The sequence below is a fragment of the Podarcis gaigeae genome (assembly GCF_964106915.1).
Source record: "Podarcis gaigeae genome assembly, chromosome: 17".
Taxonomy (NCBI): domain Eukaryota; kingdom Metazoa; phylum Chordata; class Lepidosauria; order Squamata; family Lacertidae; genus Podarcis; species Podarcis gaigeae.
This window is the reverse complement of record NC_139694.1, coordinates 8,109,572-8,136,140: the sequence shown is the minus strand read 5'-3', so window position 1 is coordinate 8,136,140 and position 26,569 is coordinate 8,109,572. Positions and strand designations below refer to the sequence as shown.

The 26,569-nt window shown below is 40.9% G+C and overlaps 2 protein-coding genes and 1 long non-coding RNA gene across 3 annotated transcripts in view; 1 reads left to right on the top strand and 2 right to left on the bottom strand.

Moving 5' to 3' along the window:
- Positions 1-6,167, top strand: part of RBPMS (RNA binding protein, mRNA processing factor) — a gene marked incomplete at its 5' end in the record, with an annotated part of 74,867 nt that extends 68,700 nt beyond the window's left edge. The window contains 2 exon segments of the mRNA XM_083719809.1: positions 1,845-1,951; positions 3,724-6,167.
- Positions 6,168-6,731: 564 nt separating this feature from the next.
- Positions 6,732-8,644, bottom strand: LOC310835403. The gene is made up of 2 exons (XR_014559641.1): positions 8,530-8,644; positions 6,732-6,903 (listed from the first exon to the last, which is right to left on the bottom strand). It is a non-coding gene; the product is annotated as an uncharacterized lncRNA (long non-coding RNA).
- Positions 8,645-9,534: 890 nt separating this feature from the next.
- Positions 9,535-26,569, bottom strand: part of GTF2E2 (general transcription factor IIE subunit 2) — a 30,969-nt gene continuing 13,934 nt past the window's right edge. Inside the window, exons 3-8 of the mRNA XM_083719742.1 lie at positions 23,968-24,059; positions 22,282-22,389; positions 20,500-20,682; positions 18,635-18,728; positions 11,156-11,271; positions 9,535-10,061 (exon numbers count right to left, since the gene is read on the bottom strand). Coding sequence (XP_083575868.1) covers positions 9,945-10,061; positions 11,156-11,271; positions 18,635-18,728; positions 20,500-20,682; positions 22,282-22,389; positions 23,968-24,059 — 710 coding nt within the window. The 3' untranslated portion in view covers positions 9,535-9,944. The remainder of the gene's footprint in view (positions 10,062-11,155; positions 11,272-18,634; positions 18,729-20,499; positions 20,683-22,281; positions 22,390-23,967; positions 24,060-26,569) is intronic.

Genomic DNA, 26,569 nt, shown 5'->3' with positions numbered 1-26,569 from the left:
AAGCTTATCCATTTGGATGAAAAGGTCTCTGCTTTAGATTTAAAAACCATGCAAAATGGACATCTGCCTTTAGCTGTTGTTAAAACGATTTTTAGCCGTGTTTTACGGCATGTTCGTAAATTGTCTTTAAAAAGGTAAAGGTACCCCTGACCATTAAGTCCAGTCTCAGACGACTCTGGGGTTGTGCGCTCATCTCACTCTATAGGCCAAGGGAGATGGAGTTTTGTCCGCAGACAGCTTCTGGTTCATGTGGCCAGCATGACAAAGCCGCTTCTGGCGAACCAGAGCAGCGCATGGAAACACCATTTAGACAAATAAAAAAGGTGACTGGCATATAAATAAATCACCATAATCTCACCCAAAAGGCATTCAGTGGAAAGAGTAGCCATTGAACAGCCTGTCCTTTAGTTAATTTATTGGCTATACTAGCCAAATATAATGACCGTCCCTTGATGTGCAGAGGTAGACTTCCAAAATCCAGATGCTGAGGGAAGAAAGGAGGAATAGCCATGGTGTGTTGCTTGTGACCTTCTCAGAAGTATCAAGCTATCCTTTTTATTTAAAACAATGTTTTGGGTGTTGGAGCTGGGGTGCTGGTCAGATTGGGTGAAGGGAGGCTTCTCATGGCCTTTGCAAAACAGGTCAAACTTCAGCAAAAATGGGGCATTTTAAGAAAACATTGTTAATAAAGCTACTGTGCAACTGGGAACACCAGATGGAGGAAGGATTCGATGAGAGTCCAGCTTGTGGCTTTGGCTGCATAGGAGCATTCTAACCCTGTCCCTAAGCTGGACTGTTGTTATTGTGTCATTTGCAAAAGTGGGGCTTTTCAAGCTAGAAAAAATTGAACACTGCTGAGGTTGTCATAGAAAAGAAAAAAACAAGGGAGGGAAAAGAAGCAAAGGGACAAATGTGGTATTGCTAGTGTACAGTCAGCATTGTTTGAAAGTCGTCAAGAGTAAAGGCTCGGTAGGTTTTCACCCTGAAATTATAATTCCTCATGCACAAAGCACAGTGGATCCAGGGCAAACCGCTGCTTATATTCTTGATGTCTAATTAGTTCGGCTACAGCTGTTGTGGTTTAGCAGATTTGTATGTTGCGGTTGTGCTGAGAACTCTCTCCAGTCTCCTGCACTATTATAAATGGATTTTCCTAGATAGAGGCAATTTTCAGTTTTCACTATTAAACACAGAAGCTAAGGTGTCCAATCTCTGTCATTTGTCCAGTCAGTGTACTCACTGGGAAAGAAGGCCCTATGTATTTTATATAATTATATCTAAGGGCCTATGCAGTGCTGTTTTTCTAGAAAAAGAGGTGCTAGAACTCACTCATTCTCTTAGAATGGCAATGGTGCCCACCTGGGAGGTGCCAGAACTGAGCTCTGGTGAGTTCCCCCTGAAAAAAAAGCCCTGGCTATGTATTGTGTATTTTTCTTTATTGTAAATCGCTTGGAGAGCTTTGGGTGACAAGCAGCTATTAATTTTAATAAATAAATAAACAATCCTATAATGTACCAACTTTGTAGCCATTATGGGGAATAATACCAACTGTCCCACAGATGAATACAATGCTAAAGTTTTAAGATGATGATTGTGGCAGTATTTCTGGTAACGTAACTCTTTGTGTGTTGTGCATCTTGTTGTTTAGTCGTGTCCGACTCTTCGTGCCCCTATGGACCAGAGCACGCCAGGCACTTCTGTCTTCCACTGCCTCCCGCAGTTGTGCATCTACTCTCTTGCAATTTGAAGACATGATTTCATATCTCCTTTTAACATCTTTAGAGATGGTCCTTGTCATATTACCTATTTCATTCTAAAGAAGCATTAATGTTTCTGTTGTGCAGGTACCAGGTGTGTGATGGCGGCTACAATCTGTCTTGTGGGTATTAATGTGTTCTTCCTAAGTCGCTACTGGTATCTTACCTCCATCTTCAAATTTGCAGTGTGGTGGGTAAGTGAAGACCTGGTTGTGAAAATACGCTTTAATTTGATCGGCCAAACAGTTTAAGCAGTGCAGCCAAAAGCCTTAGACCCTCCATTTTCATCTTGGATCATCTTGACTTTGAGCCAAAAGACTCTGCTGAATAAATGCTGTTTATATGCATCTTCCCTGGCGTATAACCAAGCTGGCAGTGCTAGCTGGAAATAACCTTGCCCTGAAAAACCACCAGTTGGCTGCTGCTGGGTGATCAGTATATAGCAGGGATTCGCAACCTAAGGCCCATGGGCCACAAGCGGCCCATGGGGGTCGTTTAACTGTTCCATGGACCCCTGCTGCCCGCTCGGTCGGCTCTCACGTGCTGCACTAAACCAGCACAGAGCAGAGTGGGGACCGCCTTCTGCAATGCTGGCCAGCTTCCCACTGGCTGCAGGAAGTTCCTGCAGCCAATGGGAAGCTGCGTACGCCTCCTCTGTGCCAGAAGGAATGCCAGAAATAGCGTTTGCGCATGCGTGCGTGCACACTCCGGCCCACCATAGCGCATAGCTGTCAACTTACAGATTTGAAAATAAGGGACCAGCAGCCTCAAAAATAAGGGATCAGCAGCCAAAATAAGGGATTTTCAAAGCACGGGTGTGTTCAACTTCTGAGCCCCTCCAAGCCAAGAGCAGAAAGCCCAGCCAGCAGCCAAACGAAGCCTCAAGTGGTGGTTCCCACAGCGCAGCAACCTGGCAAATGGGATGCAGCAAGGAAAACCACCGTCACCTCTCCGCTGGGAAGTGCCGAGCAAAGGCGAGTCCCCAGGCAACGTGGCCGATTTGATCGGCACAAGGCATGCAAGCTCGTTCTTAGACTCCTTATTGGGAGAGCAACGCAACCAAGCAACACAGTTGGAGCCTCCCTCCTCCCTGACTGGCAGGGAGGGAGGGAGGGAGAGGAGCTGCTTCCTTTGAAACCTGGAATATTTAAGGGACATCATCAATAAGGGATAGCAGTGGGGCACAGTGCTGGGATAAGGGACTTTCCCGCCAAATAAGGGATGGTTGACAGCTATGCCGTAGCGTCTGTGGGACCATGAACCGGCCCAAGCCACAAAAACTTTGCCGACCCCTGATATATAGCATAGCTTCAGAAGGCAAAGCTTTTGTTCATCCAAGAGCTCTGTTTGCATTTGGCCGCACTGAAGCTTTCTTTGAGATAGCAGCTTGCTAATTCAATTGGCTTGAGCTCAGCAGTAACACTTGGTGTTGCTTTTCCTTTTGGAATTGGGCAGAAGCATGCCTCTCTCACTGCCAAGGAGTGAGAAATGCATTCACAGGAAGAGGCACCTCCAGAGCCCATGCATACCGTGGTTGTTCTGACAGTGAAATCAGTGTGCAAATCCAAACAGAGGGTCTTACGACACAAGTTTAATAATTCCTGTACATAATTTAATCCACCCTCACATTCTTTCTATTCTGTTTGCCCTGTGCTCACATATTATTCTTTGAGTGCTAAAGGGGTTCTGTTCTGCTCTTAAGAGAAGGTCTTGAACAGAACTGTCAATTTCTCCACTAGCAGATTCCATAGAGGGGAGGGGTATCCTAATTGTCAGCACTGCATCTGTTTCAGCAAGGTGATCTCTATGTTCTTATTGAGGGGCCCTGTGCCTTGTGCCTGAAACCCCCTGGCCTAGAGGCCTAAGTGTCTATATATACGTGAGCACCCACAGACTCTTCCACTTTCTCATCATTCCAAGATTGTGATTGCCTTTTTCTAACTGATGCATCTTGCCTTTCTTACAGGCTTGAAAAAACCTCACACAAGGTTGGATTCCTTCAAGACTTTGCCACAGCCTCTATCACACATCTGCTCTTTTAGAAGTAAAGTAAAAATACTGAGTAATAATAATGTTTTCCTCTTCTATGCTGTATAAAATTGTAAGGAAGAGTGCGAATTCTAAAAAGCATGGCTGAACATCTGGTTTGAAAAAGTTATTTTCAAACAAAGCAACAAAGAGAACCAAGTATTTTTATACTAAGCATTTTAAGTAGAAAGATCTTACGCTGGGGTGGATCACTGATTACGTTCTTGACTTTTTGAATGCGTGTAATTGAAATTTCTCTTTCCCTGTCCTTTTAAGCTGCATGTTCAAGGCATGTTTTTAAATCTTGTTCAGATTTTTAAAAAGTGTATTGTTAAATTGTATTGACTCTTTGGCTATCCTGACGGGAAGCCTGAGAGGATGTGTGTTGAACATATGAAGTATTCCTGTGGTACGTGCTTCTCCCAGTTGTGCCAAATTATATCAAGCAAGACAATCAGATATGCAAATGTCTTTGTAACTTTGGGATATATTACCGTGTGCTGAACAGTATACTGGCAGTTCTGACAGCTGGTTTATGCTGTATTTTATCTGTGGTCACATATTTTGATATAAAACTATATGGGGGAGATGTGCTTTTTTTCTACGGCTTTCTACTGTGCACTAAGACCATTTTCATAATTATAACAGCTAGAAAAAGTGCAGTCATCACAATAAAATGACTGCCTCTGCATACTGTATTCATTCAGACACATAGTTCCCAACATGCCGTTGTGTAACCAGTAGGATTCCTTGGTAAGACAGAAGGAAAAGCATCTAGTTGGGCTATGGGAACCAGTCTTGAATGGCAGAGCCACGGAGGAAATGTCTTCTGTAAAGTAGGTTCATAGCATTCCTAGTCTACTTGTTTTAAAAAGAAATAAGGGTACATTTGCATGCCTTTGCTCCATGTACAGGAAGAATTGGTTCTGCTAAGGTGGTGGTGGTGGTTATCCGGTAATGCTGCTGTCTGTGAAGCTGACTGAAACACTGAGCAGTAAAGCTTAAGTTCATTTCATGCCATTATCCCATATGCATGCAGAAAACCAAAGGCCTTCTCTGTCACTGGATCCAGATCTAAGGCTCTTCTTCTGTACAGATTTTCTAGGAAGTGCCAAACTTGGATACAACAGATGACCTTCCAATGTCGCCACTAACATCCTCCATGTGTCTGCAAGGCTGCCAGGTTGTGCGAAACTCACATAAAAAGAGCCAACTCAGCGCCATTGTTCTATTAGTTTGATGTCTGGCCTCTGTCTATACACAGACATTTCTGGGATAGAGGAATTCAGCAGCCCCTGTGTACCTACTTTTGTATAAAGTGTTATTCCACCAGTGCCAAGATGAATGCCAGGATGCCTTGAGGTATTGGGAGAGAGTACCAGCTTGATTTTGCATGTGATCATCTCTCTCTTACTGAGCAACTACTTGGATTTCTTGTGCAGTCAACTGGGGTGTGGACACAATGGATTCGATTAGTCATCTGCCTTCTCAATCCTGATTCATGCCACCATTTTCAGGTGTGAAATGTGGGTTGAGTAAATGCAGCTTGTATGCTGTCCTCTGACCTGTTAATGAAGTTGGTTACATGACTTAGGCACCATTGGACAACCTGCCTGTAAATCAGTCAATCAGGATATCTGTCTATAGTGATGTAACAAAAACAGTTGCTTCACAAAAGGCAGAGAAGTAAAAAAAATAAAAATTAGAATTGACCTTGTCATCAAAAGATGATTATGTGAACCAGTCCCTCTGAGTACCATGATGATGTGGAGAGAAGGCCAGGGCCCCTGGATCATTTATTGGTGTAGAAGACAAAACTTCCAACAGATGAGCTTCCTTCTTTCCTGAATGATATGCTCCATATGCCAGATTCTTGCTTCCCATCCTCCTTTGCAATCTAGTCATGATACAGCTATACGGTTACTTCCATAACAATACTGGTAGTTCTGACTAAACAAGGAAACTGTTTTAATATGGTTAAATCTTTCCAAATGGGCTTCCCCAAGTATTGTTAATTCTCCTGAGAACAAATGACTTCATTGTCTTAAAGAGAATGCAGTATTTTGCAGGAAATACAAGTGACAAATGTCAAGCAGTCAGAGGCTTTAAAATTGCAGGGGAAAGGGGGTAGGTAAAAACCTATTCTTAAAACTAAATGGAAGACTTGAGAACAGAATTAAAATGTGACAGCGGGTGGCTGAATAACAGAATTGTGTCAGACTTTGTCAGCAAAAAACTTGATTTTTCCATATCTCCTCCTATTGGCAATAGCAGAAACAGAAGATGCTTCCAATTTATGGTTTTGTTTTTTAAAAAAAATGTTGTTAAAGGTACTTTTCTATTGTAATTTTCTAAAAATAAAGAAACAATGATTATAACTTATGCCTAAATAACAGTGGCTTCTGTTACAGTGTCTCCTTATCTGATTACCTGTTTGAGGAAAACATTATTTCCAGCAAAAATGTCAGGACTGCATTGCATGTTAATAAATTGGTGAAATGTTCACCACAGACAAGGGGGAAGTGAGCATGGCTCATAGTACAGGGGGAAATGAATAACTTACGGTAAATGGAAAATCCTATTGATAACTGGTGCTCATGGAAACAAATGGGTGCAGAATAGGCATCTAATAGATATATGAAGCCACACAAAACCTGCTAAATAAGCAGGAATCATCACAGGGCAGTATTCTAATATCTGAAAACACCCTGTCAGGGCTCTATGAACCACCACTTTGGATGAAATGAGCTGCAATGCACACATGCAATGCTTGAGTCTCCATTATTAATCTTCATGTACAGTTACAGTGTTCTGTGCCATGAGATATCAAAACTGGCATCACAGTTGTCACCAGCACTTCATCTTAGCAAGTGATACTTGTCTGTTGTCATAAATTTCTCTCAATAAGCAGTTAAGTGCCTGTTTTATTTTTACTTCATATTTTACTTTTATGCTTTTTTGTTGCATTTTTAAACTGAGTAATGCCCTCGATAGTGGAGTTCTACATCCTGTGTCAGACACAGTATGCCTCTTGGATACCAATTACTGGGAATTGCAGGTGGGGAGGGTGTTGTTGCACTCAGGCCCTGTTTACGGGTTTCCTATAGTCATCTGGCAACTGAGAACGGAATGCTAAACTCTTACTTCCTTGAATATATGTATATATATGAAGTAGTAAGTTATCTCCCCTATGCAGAAAAATCGCTCACCTCTACAATTTCCTTTCACCCCCTTTCATTCATGGTGGGCACCAGCATGATATTATCAACTCAACACTCTCAACAGCTTTCTGCCTGGGTATCACTGTCAAACTATACTGCAGAATCATCAATAGGAAGCAGTGCCTGAATCTCTCATGAACTAGTCTGATTTTACATCTCTCAACCGTGAGACTTAATGGAGGCCACATTTAGTTTGGTGGGTCACAAATACAGGAAGCCAGCCTAATGGAACTTGGAACACGTCAATAGTGGTGCTGTGCTGGCATAGCTGAAGTCAACCACCTCATCTCCCACCTCCCAACACACCTATTTCACTCCCTTGATGTGTTGCAGATGTTACATAGGCTCCCCTCCTAAAGCAGTTTAAGGGGCTGGGAGCTAGCTGAGGAATGAGCATTCCTTACACATACGCCACTTCCTTCTCTCAGGAGTGAATTCTCTCTTCCCATCTTAATAATAGTTACTGTAATAAAACTTCCAATTTCTAGCTTCTGAAACCAAGAGGTAACCTGCTAATAGTAGAAAGAAGAATTCTAACTTGACTGAAGGCATCCGTTGGTGAAAAACACCTATTTTTAATCAAGCCAAGGATATGCCTGCTGCTAGTCTCTAGGCAACAGCACACCAAGGAATCCGATCCAGCATATTAGCAGCTACCTCCGTGTGAGCCACGCAGCTGTAAGTAATTGGATGTCACTGCCATCACTATCTCCATGGTTATCCCTAACCTCGAATCCCTTTCCATCAGCAGGCAGCAAGAGCTTGCCACTCCCCTGTGTCATACCACCATCTGCCTGCACTTATAGAAAGTGACAGGGAAAGCCAAATGGGCATTCTTTACACAATTTGTCTAAGCTCACTTGCCTTTTTCTCCTCCGTTCTCTAAAAGCCTGGAAGGATTGTGATGAATTATAGATCAAATGCATTACAAACTACTTCATGTCAGTTCTCTCAGGCAACCATGCAAAATCCTGCTGCTACTTCCTTTTTATTCTGTTTTCCCTTTCCCCCCTCTCCCCTTGCCTATAGTTATAAATATCAGGGGAGGAAATAAAATTACCCTTGTTACACCAATTTGTAGAGCAGCATCAAACAGATACAGTATTTGTATTGCCGACCCAATAAACTTCCAAAATTACACTCTCAATTTGTGATGCCCAAGCTTTTAAGGGTGGCTAGGGACAGACAGCAAGTTGAATCTATGATTGGTTGTAGACCTCTAGGCCCAGTTTTTAACATTCAAAGCTAAATGGATTGGGTCCTTTGTACCTCGAAGAATACGTGCCTGATACAAGACTCTCCTTTACCGCAAGTTCATTTGAAGAGGCATTACTGCAAGTGACAATTCCTTATCTAAGGTCAGAACTGGCAGTGGCACTATCCTCAATCTCAACTGTAAACACCATTGCAAGAACAGACAGGCTTTGCCTCACTGTCTTGCAGGTTTTCTAGATTGGGACCCACACACTTTATTCATTTTAATTATGTAAATTAGGGTGGAAGATTAAGCAAAATACTCTTACCTTCATTTATTTCTGTTTCCCACACAGCCGACAGACAGAACAGGCAAGATGTTCCTGATCACTCCATAACTGCTGTAGGTCAGATGATTAGGTAGAGAAGAGACCAAGCTCTTCTGAGAAAGTCACACACAATATCCTAAGTCTTAAAATACTACGCTGAAATAATTCAGTTTTAAACTGCAAATAATACAGAGCTAAGGAACAGACTTTCATTAAATTAGTATATTCGTTGTCAAAACAGGAGGATGCCTGCTCTCTGAAGAGTGTAAAAAATTGCTAGAGAAGGCAAGAATACCTGATTCCTCACCTTCCGTACACACAGTTTTTATTTGAGTCCTGAGGTGGATCAATGATTTTTTTAGAAAAAGAAAAAGAATGCCACCATGTCCCATTCTTTTTGCAGTACAGTTAAGATGGGAGGAGGAGGCTGGAGCTTGAGTCATGAAGCTCTCCAGGTGATTTTCGCCCAGTCAGTCTCTTAGCCTAACCTACCTCGCAGGGTTGTTATGTGGATATAATGAGGATAAGGAGAACCGTAATTAATCACCCTGAGCTCCTTGGAGGAAATGTAAGATATAAATGTAGGAAACAAATAAAAATATGTAAAAACCTATTAGCATGGATATACCAGGAAAAGCTCTAGACGAAATAATTTTGGGGATTGGTTTTGCCTGGCATATGAGATGCAGCTTTCCAACATAGGCTGAACTGTATAAATGACTCAGTCCAGTAAACTGCTTGCCCTCCATAATCTGAGTGGAGCTGCTGGCACAGGTGACCAATTGAAACTCTGTACTAAAAATTAATGGAGGTTTCCAGGGTCTTTGTGAAATAATAAATAAGGAGAATGACCCATGAAAATATACGTTGTGAACATGGAGGACCATTTTAAATTGTATCCTAACACTTCCATCTCCTCTCATTTTTATTTCCACGAGATAGAAAGCATCAGCTTTTATTGTAGTTCAGTTAACAGGCAAGGAAATATACCCCAAAAGAAATGCCTTGTCTTTCTAGTATTTTATTATAAAGATGTTTCCTTGAGAGATAAAACAAACACTCCATTTTATCTCTAAGTCAACCTTGATGAATAAAAGAAAATACCCACAGAACCCAAAAAAAATTATTCAAAGAAGACTTAAATGGTGAATACGAACCTTGGCACTACATGCTGAATATATTTAACTCCAATACCAGAGGTCTATTGACAGTGAACAGCTCTGATCCAAGTTCATATTAGCCAATAAGATAAATCTAGATGAACAGTTCATCCTTTATCTCAAGAGCTGGTTCTTCTCGGCTGCTGCAGGACTGGGAGGGGGTAGAACCACTTAACATTATACACAGGACACTCGTCCCTCAGAGCTACTGAGCATCTGCATCAAAGCTCACAACTGTTCCTTCCAGAAGGTCCTCTACTTGCCCGGAACCACATCAGAGTAATCCTTCAAAACTCCAGCCAAATGGTCATTGTGAGTCTTGAACCTCCGTTTCTTCTGAGAAGCAGGCTTCTTTCTCCTTTGAATTGGAGCCTAAAAGGAAAAATAAGGAATAATCATAATCCTGTGTATTCTTTAAAAATAAAACATTTTCTGCAAACAGCCTTGCAGGATCAGACCAAAGGCCTATCTAACCCAGCATCCTCTCTTGCCAGCAGTGGCCAGATGGCGACCTCTAAGAAGCTCACAAACAGGGCATGACAGTAATACTTATCTCTGATGGATGCCCTGGCTTCTGATGACCAGAAACACAATATCACTGAACATGACATTTTCTTTTTACCTATCATGGCTAACGGAAGTTGAAATATCAATTCTCCATGAATCTGATTGCCTGAGAAACAAACACACCAACGCTAAACCATGACTTAGTGCAGGAGTGGGGAACTTCTGGACTGCAGACCAATCGTGGCCCTCCAGGCTACCCCCTATTTGGCTGTGGAGGCCATTTTGGGGGAGTCACACACACACCACCCCTGATGTCATACATCAGCTAGTGGGCGAGTGGGACTGCGCCTTCAAATCCCCCGCACTTCTTCAGACCTCCATGATTTGAAGGAAAAGTGTGAAGGGGAGGGGATGCATGAAGGTGTGCTAATAGATGGTACAAGTGTGTGCTTTGCTCCAAGTTTTTGAACACACTCCCTTCATTATTTCTCCTTTAAACCTCCATGTATGTACATGGTAACATTGTCATAATAAATGATTTTGAACAAAATGAGGACTCTGTACAGGGATGAAAGAAATGCTACATTTTGACCCGGGTATAGTGAAATAAGGAACAGCCTTGAAAAGTTCCCAGCACTAATCTTATAATCAAGCCTAATCCTAAAGTCATGGCACCATGCAAAAAGAATGAATTTTACTGAGTCCATAAAGGGATCAAATTGCTGTAACCATTTGCCACATCTCAGGCAAGCATTCCTAATGGTAGGAGAAGGGCAAAGAGGCCTGGGGAGAAGAAGAGGAAGACAACTGCCTCATTTATTAGTTGCAAGACAAATACTGATCGTTGTCCTGTAACCTGATTATTTTAAGGGTAACAAAGCATTAATTCTGTCCAGATTAAGTTCTCCTTAACAGACTCAACACTAGAGCAAAGCATGGAAAAATGGAAATTTTCTTACTATTTTCTTTGGTCCAGCCTCCTGCATGGAAGAAATTCCCTGGCGTTTCAGATACTCTTCTATCTTCTCTTCATCCATGGAATCCACAGGAACACTCCTCCACAGTTTCTGAAATTCTAAAATCCCAAAATAAGAATACTTAATTAGACACGGCACTGGATAAACAAACAGGAAATGTTTCTCATTGCATTCACAATGCAAAACTTGCAGTTTTAAGCAGTGTGAAAAACTGCTTTGCCAGACTGTCAATGACATGGCAGACAAACCATAAGGTTTTAAATTACAGTAGTGAATTGAAAGATCAATGATGAACACTCCTGGAAGCTGGTTAGAGGGTCACTTCAGCACAACTGCTTTCAGAAAAGTCTCCCAACCTTTTCAGGATTTCTTTTTCCTTATAAGAAATGCATATGCACTTATGCTTAGTGAGTATCAGTTCAGTACACTCTAATGATTGGTACCATACGTTTTTCTTTAATGTACATGGCCTTAAAACTAGACAGCTGCTGCACCAGCATTTCCTCCCACTGACTTCTCAGTAACTTCAAGTGAAAGATAAGTGATGTGAAGTCATTGCATTTGGTGCCTCCACATCTCCCACTATGAGGTGAAGTGGAGACAGAACGCATTGTTCTCATGTGTTTTCCTTCCGTAGGTACAGCTGGGGGGAGACGGGTTGGCAGCAGACACACGTTTCCTATAACAACTAGTTTGAGCCTAAAGGAAGTGATTAACAAATCAAAAGATACATCATGCTTCTATCCAAGTCTCATTAGTGTTGTTTTTTTAACACACTTCTAAAACCAAAAAGCTATCTTGGCCTATGGGGTCACAGAAAATGAAGAAGAGGCCCAAAGCTTCAAAGAGCAGCAATGGTCTGATAACCTGCATGCAACCTGCCTCCATATATCGTTTTAAGTGCTTTCCTGGAATGCCTTTATCAAGGCTGTGACTGGTACAATTCCACTTCCCTTCATTCCATGGTAATTAACTTCAATAGTGCTTGTCAACAGATCCCCTTAGTGATCAAGTTAGTAGCTAAGGGGAGCAGCCACAAGCTCAGCAGCTCTGCCTGGTGAATCAGCCAATCAGTATGTGAATGTTTGTGTAACTGAGGTGAACGCAAGACATGTGAACGGAGTGTGCGAGTAGTTTACAGAGTATCTTAAACTGATAAGGAAAAGGTAGAAGAGAAAGTATTTGAAATGAATACATTTTCAAGTTCTTCACTTGTTTTTTTATTATTTTGATCAGCAATCTTGGGCTGAGAGGAGTGTGGTAGGTTTTGCACACCCAAACAGTTTGTAAACACAAAGACGGGCATTATGTGGGATGAGATGGATGACCTCATGACCTGGCATAATAAAAATGAAATTCAACAATGCACTGTATAAGGTCTCACAAGCTGCTAAGACAGTAAATGCAATTCTTGTGTTTGCTGAGACATTTGTAATATAGGAAGTGAAATACTGGTATTTTTGGCATTGAAAAAGAAACAGGGAACAAGCCTACCAGAATACAGAACTCTTACAACTCAGAAATACAGCACTGTTGAAAACACTTGAATAACTTTGCCTAAAAAAAGAGGCACTTCCATAAAACGTGAACTTGATCTGGGAGAGGACAGATCACAGATCATAACATGGAATAATGAATTAAAAACCTTTGGGACACTTCTGCAAAAATATAACCTTCCTCCTGCAGCCGCCTAGCAATTCTGAGAATTCAAGCAAAATCTGTCCCAGATGCACTGAGTGCAACCATATCTTCTGCAAACAGAATACCTTCACATTTGAGAAAACTCAATTAAGTGCTTATACACATTAATATGTAACGCATTGAGCCTCAATCTTAACCCAATTAGACACAAGCGGAACAAAGAAATAGAAGTCCACCTAACACCTGCACAGTGGGAAAAAGTCCTATGTACAGTGGCATTAACCTATTCACCCATGACATTGGACTGAGATTAATCCAACAACAACAAAAAACACTTCTCCAGGCCCACTGAACACTGGCATGCCTTAAACGCAAGGGCATTACACCCATGGATGACTGCTGGAGAAGTAAGCAGCCCACCTAACCCACCAACTATGGAGCTACCCAATAATCAAACTCTTCTGGGAATGGAATTAATTTGGTCCTGGACACATTCCTGATAATAGAAGGTACCAACATCCTAATTAGCTACATACCTGGGGATTACAGTGGTGCCCCGCAAGATGAACGCCTCGCAAGACGAAAAACCCGCTAGACGAAAGGGTTTTCTGTTTTGGAGGCGCTTCGCAAAACGAATTTCCCTATGGGGTTGCTTCGCAAGATGAAAAAATCTTGCGTCTCCCCGTGGGGTTTTTTCGCTTTTTTCGCCCTTTTCTTAAGCCGCTAAGCCGCTTATCAGCTGTTCCACTGATAAGCCGCTTAACAGCTGATCGCTGGAAGCCGCTTGACAGCTCTAGCACTAATCTGCTAAGCTGTCAATGGGCTTGCTTCGCAAGACGAAAAAACCGCTAGACGAAGAGAATCGCGGAACGAATTCTTTTCGTCTAGCGAGGCACCACTGTATTGAAAATACAGAAAAGATGGTTCCACTAAGTCACACAGGCAGCAAAATGCATAACCCTCCAACACTGAAAAGGCTGGATCACACCAAATATGGAAAACCGAATACAAGACCTCCTCTCCTACAGCTAGCTGCCTGTGAGAAAATGCTGCTCTATAAACTACATAAAAAGTCTAGTTTCCAAGAGAATTGGGAGCACAGCTTTGGAACCTTTCACAGAAAAATACTCACAACCTGAAGAAGTGGGAGCACAACATAGGGATGGAAACTTCTCTAACTGAACAACTGTTGATCTGGGACCCCAAACATCACTGACATTTATTGGCCCATATCCTTACCTGAAAATGTAAACCCGAACACCAAACAACTGAACATCAGAAATGAAAATGTTGTAACTGGAAAAGAACAAGAGCAGAGGGAGGAACAGAGGAGAACTGGGGGTAGAGGGGGCAGGGATAAGGGATTGTTCTGCTTTATTCTAGTAACATGAAAACCCTAATAATAACAGAAATAGTAAAAAAGGAATTGTGAGAAAGCCCTGCATTCCCTAAAAAAGCCAGGAAGATGCATGCAGATCTAGAGAAAAGTCCCAGCTGTTCAGAAAATGCTTAAAACGAAAAAGATTCCTTCCAGTAGCACCTTAAAGACCAACTAAGTCAGTTCTTGGTATGAGCTTTCGTGTGCATGCACACTTCTTCAGATACACTGAAACAGAAGTTTCCAGACCCTTCTATATAGTGAGAAGTTGGGGAGGGGTATTACTCAGAAGGGTGGTGGGAATGGGTGATTGGCAGATAGCTGTGATGAGCCTGTTGACGACTCTTAACGACTGCAATAGGTCTTACAGGAAGAAGCAAGGGGTGAAAAGGTGAAAAATGGCTTTGTCATGTATAATGAGATAAGAATCCAAGGTCTTTGTTCAGGCCAGGTTTCTCCATGGTTTTAAGTTTGGTGATAAGTTGTAATTCAGCAGCTTCTCTTTCCAGTCTATTTCTGAAATTCCTTTGTAGTAAAACAGCTACTTTGAGATCTTGTATAGAATGTCCTGGGAGATTGAAGTGTTCTCCTACTGGTTTCTCTGTCTTGTGATTCCTGATGTCCGATTTATGTCCGTTTATTCTTTGGCGTAAGGTCTGGCCTGTTTGTCCAATATAGAGAGCTGAAGGACACTGTTGGCATTTGATGGCATACACAATGTTAGACGATGAGCAATTAAATAGTCCCGAGATGGTATGTGTGATGTTGTTGGGGCCAGTAATGGTGTTGTCCGGGTGTATGTGGCAGCAAAGTTGGCATCTGGGTTTATTGCAGGCTCTGGTGCCAGTGTCCGTGTTAGGTCTGGTTGTAGTATTATTGTGGGTTAGGAGTTGTTTAAGATTGGGTGGCTGTCTGTAGGCAATGAAAGGTCTTCCTCCCAGAGCTTGAGAAAGAGAACTGTCATTGTCCAGGAGAGGTTGTAGATCTCTGATGATGCGTTGTACTGTTTTAACTTGGGAGCTGTATGTGATGACTAGAGGTGTTCTGTTATTTTCTTTTTTGGGTCTGTCTTGCAGCAAGTTCTCTCTGGGTATCAGTCTGGCTCTGTTGATCTGTTGTCTAACTTCATCTGTTGGGTATTTTAGTTCTAAAAAGGTTTGCTGTAGATCTCTTAGGTGAGAGTCTCTGTCTGTAGAATTGGAACAGATGCGGCTGTAACGTAGTGCCTGGCTATATACAATGGACTGTTTGGTATGTTTGGGATGGTAGCTAGAGGCATGTAGATATGTTTGTCGGTCAGTTGGTTTACGGTATAAGGTGGTGTCTATGTGCCCATCCTGTATTTTTATAGTAGTGTCCAAAAAATGTATTTCTTGCATAGATTGATTCATAGTTAGGTTGATTGTGGGGTGAAAATCATTGAATTTCTGGTGGAAGGTGTTCAGGGTCTGTTGACCATGTGTCCAGATGATAAAAATATCGTCAATGTATCGCAGGTACAAGAGAGGTTTGAGTGGGTAGGAGTTTAGGAAACGTTGTTCTAAATCTGCCATGAAGATGTTGGCATACTGTGGGGCCATGCGGGTGCCCATTGCTGTGCCGCTGATCTGAAGGAACAGGTCATCACCGAATTTGAAGTTGTTGTGGGTAAGGACAAATTGGCAGAGTTTGGTGGCAAAGTCCGCTGTGGTTTTATCTGAAATGGTGTTCCTTATAGCTTGTAAACCATCGTTGTGTGGGATGTTGGTATACAGAGATTCCACATCCATAGTAGCTAGTATAGTATTGTTGGGAAGATTATTTAAAGATTGTATTTTCCTCAGAAAATCTGTGGTGTCACGTACATAGCTGGGAGCACTGATGGCATATGGTTTCAGAACAGAGTCCATATAACCGGAGACACCCACTGTAATAGTGCCAATACCTGAAATGATGGGGCGTCCTGGATTTCCTGGTTATTAATGCTTATACTAATGGTTATACTAATGCTTATTAGTCCTGATTTTCTGATTCCCAGAACCATACGCCCTCCTATCTATAAGGAGAGAATAGCTCACTACAAAGTTATCATTCACATGTGGCATTATATCAAGGAAGCTCTAGTATTTAAGAGTTGGGTATGCCAACTTGATATATATTTTGTAATGGTCTAAAACAGTGGTTCCCAATTGGTGGTCCATGAACCCCAAGGGGTCTGTGTAACCCACCCAGCGGGTTCGCAACACCACTCACATAACAAAAACTACTATACAGATATAAATATTTTCAAAAGAAGGGGGTTCATGGCTTGGCTTTTGAAAAACAGGGGGTCCACAGTACTGAGCAAATTGGGAACCACTGTTCTAAAATAAAGCTTGTAATATGTTATCCTATGATAGCCGTTGCTGACTATTCATATCTGAAAGAAAGAATTAAGTACAGCATCTTTTTAGCAGAGTTTAAGCTTTAAAAAATCAGATAAATGATAAAATCACAGGTCACAAAAACACACTGTTAATGTACCATGACAGATTCCAAAACAAAATTTATACACAATTATTTCCATAACAGAGCAAGCAAACTACAAATGTGAGATTATGCTGCCATCTACAGATCAAATTATGAAGACTCTAACCTTTCACAAACATTTTACACAGCTATGCATTCATCCTATCATGTGATATTAAATTTAAACATTAAGCTATTAATTACAATTTTGTTATCTGAAAATAAACATAAAGCCTTAAAAATCAACCATGTTTCAAATTACTGAAACCTCATATTGCAAAGGAATTGGGATTAAATAGACTAAACATCAGGTAGAAGTGCAACACCAACTATATTTAGATAATTCATAAATAAAATATGATAATGGTGATGACAACGCAGCACATAATGGACAAAAATGACATCATCATCAAACAGTACATAAAAATAGTACATTACTACATATGCTGGGTGGCTTCTTTGCTTACTCTAAAGCATTCAAAAAACAGAACAATCCCACTTTATTCATAGCTTAGCCATATCTAAAATTATTTTCTCTCATATTCTTCTAAAATAAATTTTTGAAGGAGAGAAAGAGGCTTTATGAAAAGCCTACCAACCACTCCTATATTTAGGGAACAGTCTTATCATCTGCATATTCCCAGCAGTTATCTGAAAACTTGCCCCTCTCCCAGGAGGTCCAATTTGGCCTGCAATCCACACACACACACACACACACACACACACACACACACACACACACCAGGTGGCATCACTGGTGATGTCCGCTGATGGACAGGAGAACAAGGTTTAATTACATACTGGCTGCGCAATCCTGTTCCCGTAGTCCTCCCTTAAGATTGCCTTAACAAAAAATCCCAACCACTTTTAGCTTTCCTCATAGAAGGTGCTCAAATCTCTTGATTATGTCCCCCCCCCCCCGGGATATAGTTTTTAAGTAATGGGTCATACTTGCCTCCTCTCGATTCATTATTTCCTATGAATAAACTGACAAGTTTACATGTACCAGCTGAATCTCTGCCTGCATGTTTGCCTTTCATAAGGGGGACTATGTGGCTGTATGCAAGGGAGCCTAAAAGGCCCTAGAGCAGTGCAGTGGTGCCTCGCAAGACGAAATTAATCCGTTCCGTGAGGCTCTTCGTATAGCGGTTTTTTCATCTTGTGAAGCAAGCCCATTGACAGCTTAGTGGATTAGCGCTATTAGCGGTTTAGCGGCTTTTAGCGACCAGCTGTTAAGCGGCTTATCAGCGGATCAGCAGATAAGCGGCATAGCGGCTTAGGAAAAGGGGGGGGAAAGGGGGGGAAACCCGCAGGAACTCGCAAGACATTTTTGTCTTGCGAAGCAAGCCCATAGGGAAATTTGTTTTGCGAGGTCCTCCAAAACGGAAAACCCTTTCGTCTAGCGGGTTTTCCGTCTTGCAAGGCGTTCGTCTTGCGGGGCACCACTGTGTTTCCAAACCTGGGCTCTCCTGGGACTACAACTCCCATCACCCTTAACTAGAAGGATCAGTGGTCAGTGATGATGGGAATTGTAGTCCAGAAACAGCTGGAGACCCAAGGTTGGGAAACCCTGCCCTAGACCATTATACCTGCTTTCAAGGGTCTCCAACATCCAGCACACTGCTAAGATGAGTGTGCTCAGTATTTTAGGCTCTGGAATTTAAATATTAGATGTATTAGCATTCAGGTTCAAGTTGTACAACATCAGATGAAGTGAGACACACGAGTGACATTTTAACATTTGACACCATGAGTGCGGCATCAGGTTTGGTGAACTCCAGCTCTCATCAGCCCCAGACAACACGGCCACTTGTCCGTGATAATGAAAGTTGTAGTTTAGCAACATCCGCTTGACCAAATATCTTACAGCCCAGTAATAAACTATTCTAAACCCATTTCTAGAATATGCTTTCCCTAGACATACATATATTTATAGCTGTAATTAGAAAACCAACCTTCATCCACTGTAAACTGACAGCTCTTATCATTGTAGAAAAGAATTTTCTTCTTATCAGGACGTGTAACAAAGATGATCTGGTCCCCTAAAGCCTCAAATGTAAACACAGAAACATAAGTGTACTTAAGCACTGATAATTCCAGTACTTTTGAGATCCTCAACAACTGAATCTGTTAAGAGATATGGGTGTTGAGCCCAGTGTTGAGATATGGGCTCAACACTGGAACTCATTTAGAATAAATATGAGACGGATCCTTGCATTAATTTCGCCTATGACATAAACAATTAACAAAATTTGCAAGCATTTTGTGAATGGGCAAAACATTTTGTAACTCACATAACAACAGATTTTTGAAAGATACAAATTATTTATCCCTACAGTGTTCACTTTTATAAACAAGGGAAAGGTGAATAATCCTAAAGTCTAATGTGTCTTATGGTTTGTTGACTTATGGTTGTAGAAGCAAGAGGAATAACTAACTGTCACTAATTCAATGAATTATGAAGGGGAATTAGCCCATCTCTATCATATATATTCTGGAAAGCTGCTGGAAGCCAGCTTTTCACTCTGAATGTCACTGTTAGGTAAAAATCTAGCACCAATGATCACATGAGAACACATAACTGCAGGCAGCTCTCAAAACACCTATCATTAGGGTAAGAGCTGTTTGAAGGTATGCTCCATGAGAGGTCCAGAGGGTAGAAACACAAGAACCGGCCTTTTCTACAGTGGCTCCCCATTTGTGGAATGCTCTCCCCAAGAAGGCTCACTTGGCACTTTCATTGCATATCTTCAGGAGCCAGGCGAAAATATTTCTCAAGGAACAGGCCTCTGGCGGATCTATGGCCTTTTAAATGTGTTGGGGGAGACAGTTATTCGTTTGTTAGTTTTTTATGTATTTTGTGTTCTCATGTTGTATTTTTATGCTGCGAACCACCCTGTGATCTTTGGAGATAGGGTGGTATACAAATTTATTAATAATTAAATGTGTTAATATTAATGGAATTTTCAGAAAAAAAGTGATTTATTAGGTGGTCCTCTAGGTGTTGTGTTGTAAGATGTTCAGAGTCTTTAAGATGGCAGATGGTCTAAATCAGTAATGTAAACAAATACCAAAATCTTTTGCCGTGATTCAGTTACTTAATGTAGTTTTGTGAATAAAAGAGTGTGTATTAAGCTTTTGGCTTAGCATTAAAAGTACTAACATGGTTCTTAAAAAGGAAGTCCAGAATTCAAAAGCATTCTCAACCACAAGTTGAACTGATGAGGAACCTAAGGAACTCACTCTCTGTCAGCATCAGTTCCTCATTTGTAAAACTGGTATATTTAGGTTGGAATCCTATACAGACTTACCTGGGAGTAAGTCTCATTGAACCCCCCCCCCCCCAAATCAATACTGCAAAGGCCCTTTTATACTGATTTGCTAGCATGAGTAAGACAAGGGCTATGATTCAGAGGGTTGACCCCTGATTTTTATTTTTATTTTAAATTCTACCAGAAGCTGTCCATATTGAATTGCCAAACTGTACTTTGAACTCTGCAGTTCAAAAAGAAGGGTGGATGTTTTGCACCAGTTCGGTTAAAAAGAAAAAATGGTGCTGTGTACGCTACTTTCTTCCATCTTCTCCTTTAAGCAGTGTTTGTAAGAACTCAGGGGAGCTGAAAGAACAAGTGGGGGGGGGGGGGATTGTCAAGGCAGCTTCTGAGCATTTCTCAGGAAAAAAATTGATCCTTGCCCAGATAGTGCACACAAGTTGTTCTGAACTGTAGCATATTATTGAAAAGTAAAAGCAATTAACAAGTTTGCTTTTGTAGAATAAGAAAAACGAATTCCTAACATGAAACTAGGGAGTGTTGCTTACCTTTATGGCTTTCTGTGCATTAGGCAGTCCTTCTTCAATATCTTCTAGAAGTATTCCTCCTAGCCCTCGCTGGTCATGTTTATCCAAAAGCCGAAGCAGGGCCTTTTTGTCTTTCAAATTGTACTTAGGCTTGAAAGCATATTTTCCATCTATAACATCTATTTTGGGATTGCTGACAAGGGCCTGTAACATAAATACATGTTTTCAGCTTTTTACAGAAGATGCCATGTATTTGCTTTGTATACATTTTGTTAAAACAGTAATTCCTAAATTATGTACCAGGAAATACTGCCTACAATAAATTAGAGCCACAATAAATTAAAGGCCCAAAGTAGGAACTTCATGTTGCATGCCTGTATTACTCACCTGATCAGCCTCTTTCCACCCAATGATTACGTAAATTGCACGATGTCTTGGCATCACGAGCAACTGGAATATTCAGTCACTGTCAGTGCAGAGATCAAGCAGAATTATGTGCCTGCCCAGGAGGCTGCCCGGTGTGTCTCTGAATGAGCCATCACTCTGGCCTTGCCTCTTTCCAGGACCTCTTGAAGGAAAGCTATTCTGCAGTATCTCTGCTTCTCAATATGAATTTGTACAATATGAATTTGAGGTGAGTAGGACTGTGTCTGCTTGTAAACTCTAAAATATACTAGGAAAACACACACAGGGTGAAGGCTTCAGCATGTACACAGGGTTTCCTCCTCTCACCACTACCCCAATGAAATTGGCTCTTGGGGGGGGGGTTGGGAGAACCCCCAGAACAGTTCGTTTCACACCTTGTTTCATATGTCAAGCTGAAATGGTTGAGTCTCTCAGAAAACTGCATCTTGGTAACTCACTCACAGGTAGGGATGGCTGAAGTGCTCATAAGCCTGGGAGATGAAGGTGCTTGGTGATTGTCCCAGGAGAAATTGACGTCTCTTGCCCGACTGTAAGAGCTCCCCTCCAAGCACCAGCTATTTTCCCTGCCCAAAGCAAGGCCCACTCTGGCCAAGTCAAGTTGCTACTGAATAGTACTGATGGTGCCCTGAAGACCCTGGTTCACTCAGAATGTCCCTGCTAGAAGAAGAGCATGAAGATGAACAGCTTGCATACTCTGTTGGAACCAATAGGGCAAGGCAGGTGTTTCAGAGTATGTGGGTGGAGGTGTGTTATATGGCAACAAGCCGCAGTTTTATTTTGCCAGCACATGTCTAGTCATGGATTCTATGAACACTGGGGGCTTCAGGGTGCTCTTTTCCCCAAGAACAGATTATGTTTAGACTTTCCTAACCATTTAATTAATGTTTAAAAGTGATGGCATCTTGTACAGCCAAAGGGAAATATTATTAGAGTATGTGAAAGTAAAATATGCCTGCAATTGTAACATTTGAGAATCCACATTTAAATAAATAAATGCAGATCTTTTAAGCTTTTATTACTATAAAGCACTCAGCATTAAAACTATTCCACAATTAGCATACACACAATATGAACAAATGTATATGCTTTGAAGAGTGCCACAGCTTTTTTAACGTGACGCATTCACATTAGATAGCATTTAGACATCAAGTTTTTAGGGGAAACATTACACAAAATATATTCACAATAACTTGAACCAATATTTACCAAATGGTAATTTAACAACTTGGTAAGTTTGCCTCTTTTGATAGCTCATTAAAGCTCTGTATGACAGCTTCTTACAACCATACGATCACTCAACAATATGAGTTAACATTTGATAAAAATGCTTATTTGAACTGGCCTTATCTTAGAAGTCTGAATAGTTGCTTTCGTTACCTCACTCATTAACCATTGTTTCTGCTTCAGTCCAATATCTAAGTGCTGTGTTTCATCCAATATTTCTTCCAGAGTTAATGGGTGTGTATCACCACGCTGGTGCCGCGTCTAGGGAAAGAAATCACAACTACTTTGAGTTGCTATTAATTTTTTTAAGTAAAACATTAAGAGTACATAAACTGTGCTGAAGTTGGGTAGCAACGAAATGCAATTCCTTTTAGTTAAAGAACTGAGACACTATTCACAGATTCAGCCCCAGTAATTTACCTCTCTGTATTTATTCTTATTCTGCATGTGTTACAATCAAATCCATTAATTTTTTAAAATATCAACATATAAATGCTCAGAATGCTGTGTACCAACAAATAGGCCAGTGTTGTATCACAAATGTGTTACAACAGCATTTCAGCAACACTGCATTGCTATTACAGGAATTCAGCTGCTAGGTTTTGGATCTTTATTGATAGCCCTTCTAAAATTTGAAATGGTACCTATGCTCATAGGAAAGGAAACCAGCATCTAGGTAAACAGGTGGGTGAAATCTCAAGATCAAGGGCATATTGATCTACAGCTTGGCTCTTACCCCAACCAGCCTGTACCAAGTAGCTCTCTTGCTTTGCAACATGGGCAGGGCTGTCAAAACTGAGTTTGGTTAACTCTTATCAAAGTGCATATTGGGATAAGAAGCTCCAATCAATGTAAGCAGTAATACCTCATACTGCACAATGTAGTTAGACCTTCTACCAAATGAGAACAGAACTGCAGAGTTTGACATAGCTCTATTCACTTTCACCAGCAGATCCAAATGCAATAAATGTAATCTTACTCTGTCCACAAAATTGCAACTGGACCAGCAGGTCTAATAAGCCATTGGACTACAGCCTCTCACCCATTTTTTATTGTATGAACTAAGGTATATATATTAATTCAGATGAATAATGTCCTTACTGTAACTACAGTGAAAATTAACTTGTACAAAATTATTATTCCAAGCCAGGTGTTAGTCACAATAATACTTTTTATACTTTTTACCTCATTGCTGCAAACAATGAAATCACAAGAGTTTATATTTTAAAGTCTGTGGTTACATAAAAATATAGTTACTTCTTGGTTAGTCACAGATATGTCGTGTACTGCTATGCAAATGAAGAAAAGACTAAATCCTTACTTCACTGTCTCACATTTCCCTTATGCCTACTTATTCCCTATTAAAACTAGCACTTTTAACCCGAGGTTTAAATAGTCTGTGAGAGGCCTATAAACAAAATTGCACCTCTTAATTTCTATAGTCATTTCCGCACAGGAAACAAGGTTTCCAGGATACCAACTGTCAGTGGAAATCAATCAGCTTGTGGTTGTTGTGTGCTGCTAGGTATATTTGTGCTTAAATCAGAAACCTTCAAGGCAGAGCTTAGCTGATACCCTACTCCCATTTCCCACTCTTAAGGATTAAGCAGGAAACGATAGACCTCAGTTGGCAGACAGAATAGTATCCTCCCCAAAAGCAGCAGAGATGCCTGCAAGATAGATAGATAGATAGATAGATAGATAGATAGATATGCCATTTTTTTTGCATCTAGCCATTTTCCTTATCACATACATTTAATATTGCTGCTGAGATTAAGGAAATTATACTAGAAGGTGCACACTTTATTGTTCTAAATAATTGGAAAAAAATGATTATACCTTCATATAATTCACTATTTTTGCAAGGACTCCAAACTTGTAGCCAGATCCACCAGAAAGGGCTTTCAAGTTAAAAGATCCATTGCTGTGATCTGCAAAGGAAAAACATGTTCTCATTTAGGCTAAATATACCCTTCTGTTACCATAACCACAAAGAAAAAGCTACGAGCAATACCTAGCAGTTTTCATATGTGTTACAGTGTTTTCAGAAACAGCACTTATTACATGTTTGGAGAAACAAAGATTTTCAAAGCACATTTCATTATCATAGGAGTAATCTTTATCAATAAACTGTTTGTGACATTTTTAAAGCGGAGTATCTCTTTACAAATTGTGTTACACTGGGAATTTTGCAAAACTTGGCAGCCTTGGTGTTAACGATATTTACAGATTACCAGCAATGAGCCTCAAGCCTTCCACACAGCATGAATGAGGTTCCATGCACATGAAGCTCTGCAGAAGACATATTCCCATGGAGTGATCCCACAATGATAATAAGCATGTAAGGTGAAGCAGTAACATAGGTAGGGCCAAATGGTTATTTATCAGAAACTTCAGTGGCATGCTGACTGCATGTGAAGGGGACTGGAGACAATAAATGCTTCAACCAACTAGTAAATAATTATTACCATATTTTATTGATAGTCTTCTAAACAACTGTCTCTAGGTGAAGCACATGAAAGATAATTAATAACAGATAAAATCACAAGAGCTGAAACTGTATTATCTGATTGTGTTTATTAGCATTACCTATCTCACATGTGCCTGCCCAAGCAATTCCTCTTCTGAGTCCTCATGCCTTCAGAAATGAAGCAGGGGAGCATGAGAAACCAGGCCTTTTCAAGCACAGCAGCACACTTAAGGAATTGTCTTCCAATGAATAGCCTCCACAAGCAATGAAAACCTATTCTGGATAGCTTTTGAATACTGTATTCTGATACAGCGATACCTTGGGTTACATACGCTTCAGGTTACAGACTCCGCTAACCCAGAAATAGTACCTCGGGTTAAGAACTTTGCTTCAGGATGAGAGCAGAAATCATGCTCTGGCGGCGCGGCGGCAACGGGAGGCCCCATTAGCTAAAGTGGTACCTCAGGTTAAGAACAGTTTCAGCTTAAGAACGGGCCTCCGGAACGAATTAAGTACTTAACCCGAGGTACCACTGTACTGCTTTTTAATGTATTTTTCTGCTACTTTTTTACCTTATGTGATTGGATTCATATATTGTTTATTGCATCTTTTTGGAGGGGAAATTCATTTCCCCAACCCCCTGGATCAGATGGTGAGAGAGACAGGAGGACGAGAGAAGAAGTCCTGTTGTGCAAGTAGAAATCCTTGCACTAACCAAACAACTTTATTAGGTACAACCATCTGTCTAGATTAGTCATGCTGGCCACATGACCCGGAAGCTGTACGTCAGCTCCCTCGGCCAATAAAGCGAGATGAGTGCCGCAACCCCATAGGCAGCCAGGACTGGACCTAATGGTCAGGGGTCCCTTTACCTTTTATCTGTCTAGAAGGCAGCTGAGGGTCCACCAGACCCAGAAATAGCAGGATATGAGATGACATACAGTAATAAATAAAATCTCCCTAATTGTCCCATGTCTTACAGACAGTAAATAGAAATTAAACTGCCTCCCAATTTCTGTAGCATTAACCAAGCCAAATAAGCATATATTTTAGATCCCACATGCAAGAAAAGGCCACTGAATTCTTTAGGCTCTCAAAAGTTGCCAGCTCTCTCAAATCCTTCCCACTAACATTCATTCTAGTACCACAAGTCCATGGGCCTGGGTTTCCAACAGCAAACCCATTTGCTGAACTAGAGTTGCCATATTTCAAAAAGTGAAAATCCAGACACAAAAGTAAAATAAAACAAAAATTTAGTTTTGGAATTATTTTAAAGGAAATTTGCAAAAAAAAAACAACACTTCTGACATGGGTTGGCATACGTCCAGATTTTCCTGGACATTCAAGATTTTTCTGCCCGAGCGCTGTTACAGATGGCAAAATCCCAGCTGTGTCCGGGAAATTTTGAACATGTGGCAATCTTATCTGGATTCATGTGCCAGAAAAGACCATTAATTAAAAATAATTTTACCACATCTGACCCAGTGGAAAGTCTCTGCAATTACTGTATCAAACAAAGCGGTTGAGTGAACTGGATAAATGTATTTTAGACTGACTTAGGGTAAAAATCAGACTCCTGGCAATGAATGAAAATTTGAGATTTATCTCAGTTATTATGCAGTATAACAATTCACAGGCTGATTTTCTCTAGATACTGCACCCAAGGAATCTCATAATAGTAAAATACAATAAAAACAAAACTACAAGCAAAACCATCAGTAAATTATTAAAATAATGTGAACTGATTATAACAAAGGCAGTAGTTAATTAAAAGAATGCTACAGTGAAACAGTCTTCTGTTCTTATGGAAAGGCAATCAGTGATTGGGTCAGGAATACCTCTATAAGGAGACGGTTCCATAATCTCTTCCCACAGCCAAGAAGATTCTATTTTCTCATGCCCCCTCACCATACTTCTGATGGTAGAGAGTTCTTGAACGTATTTGTATAGTTGAAAGCAAATTTAGTAACC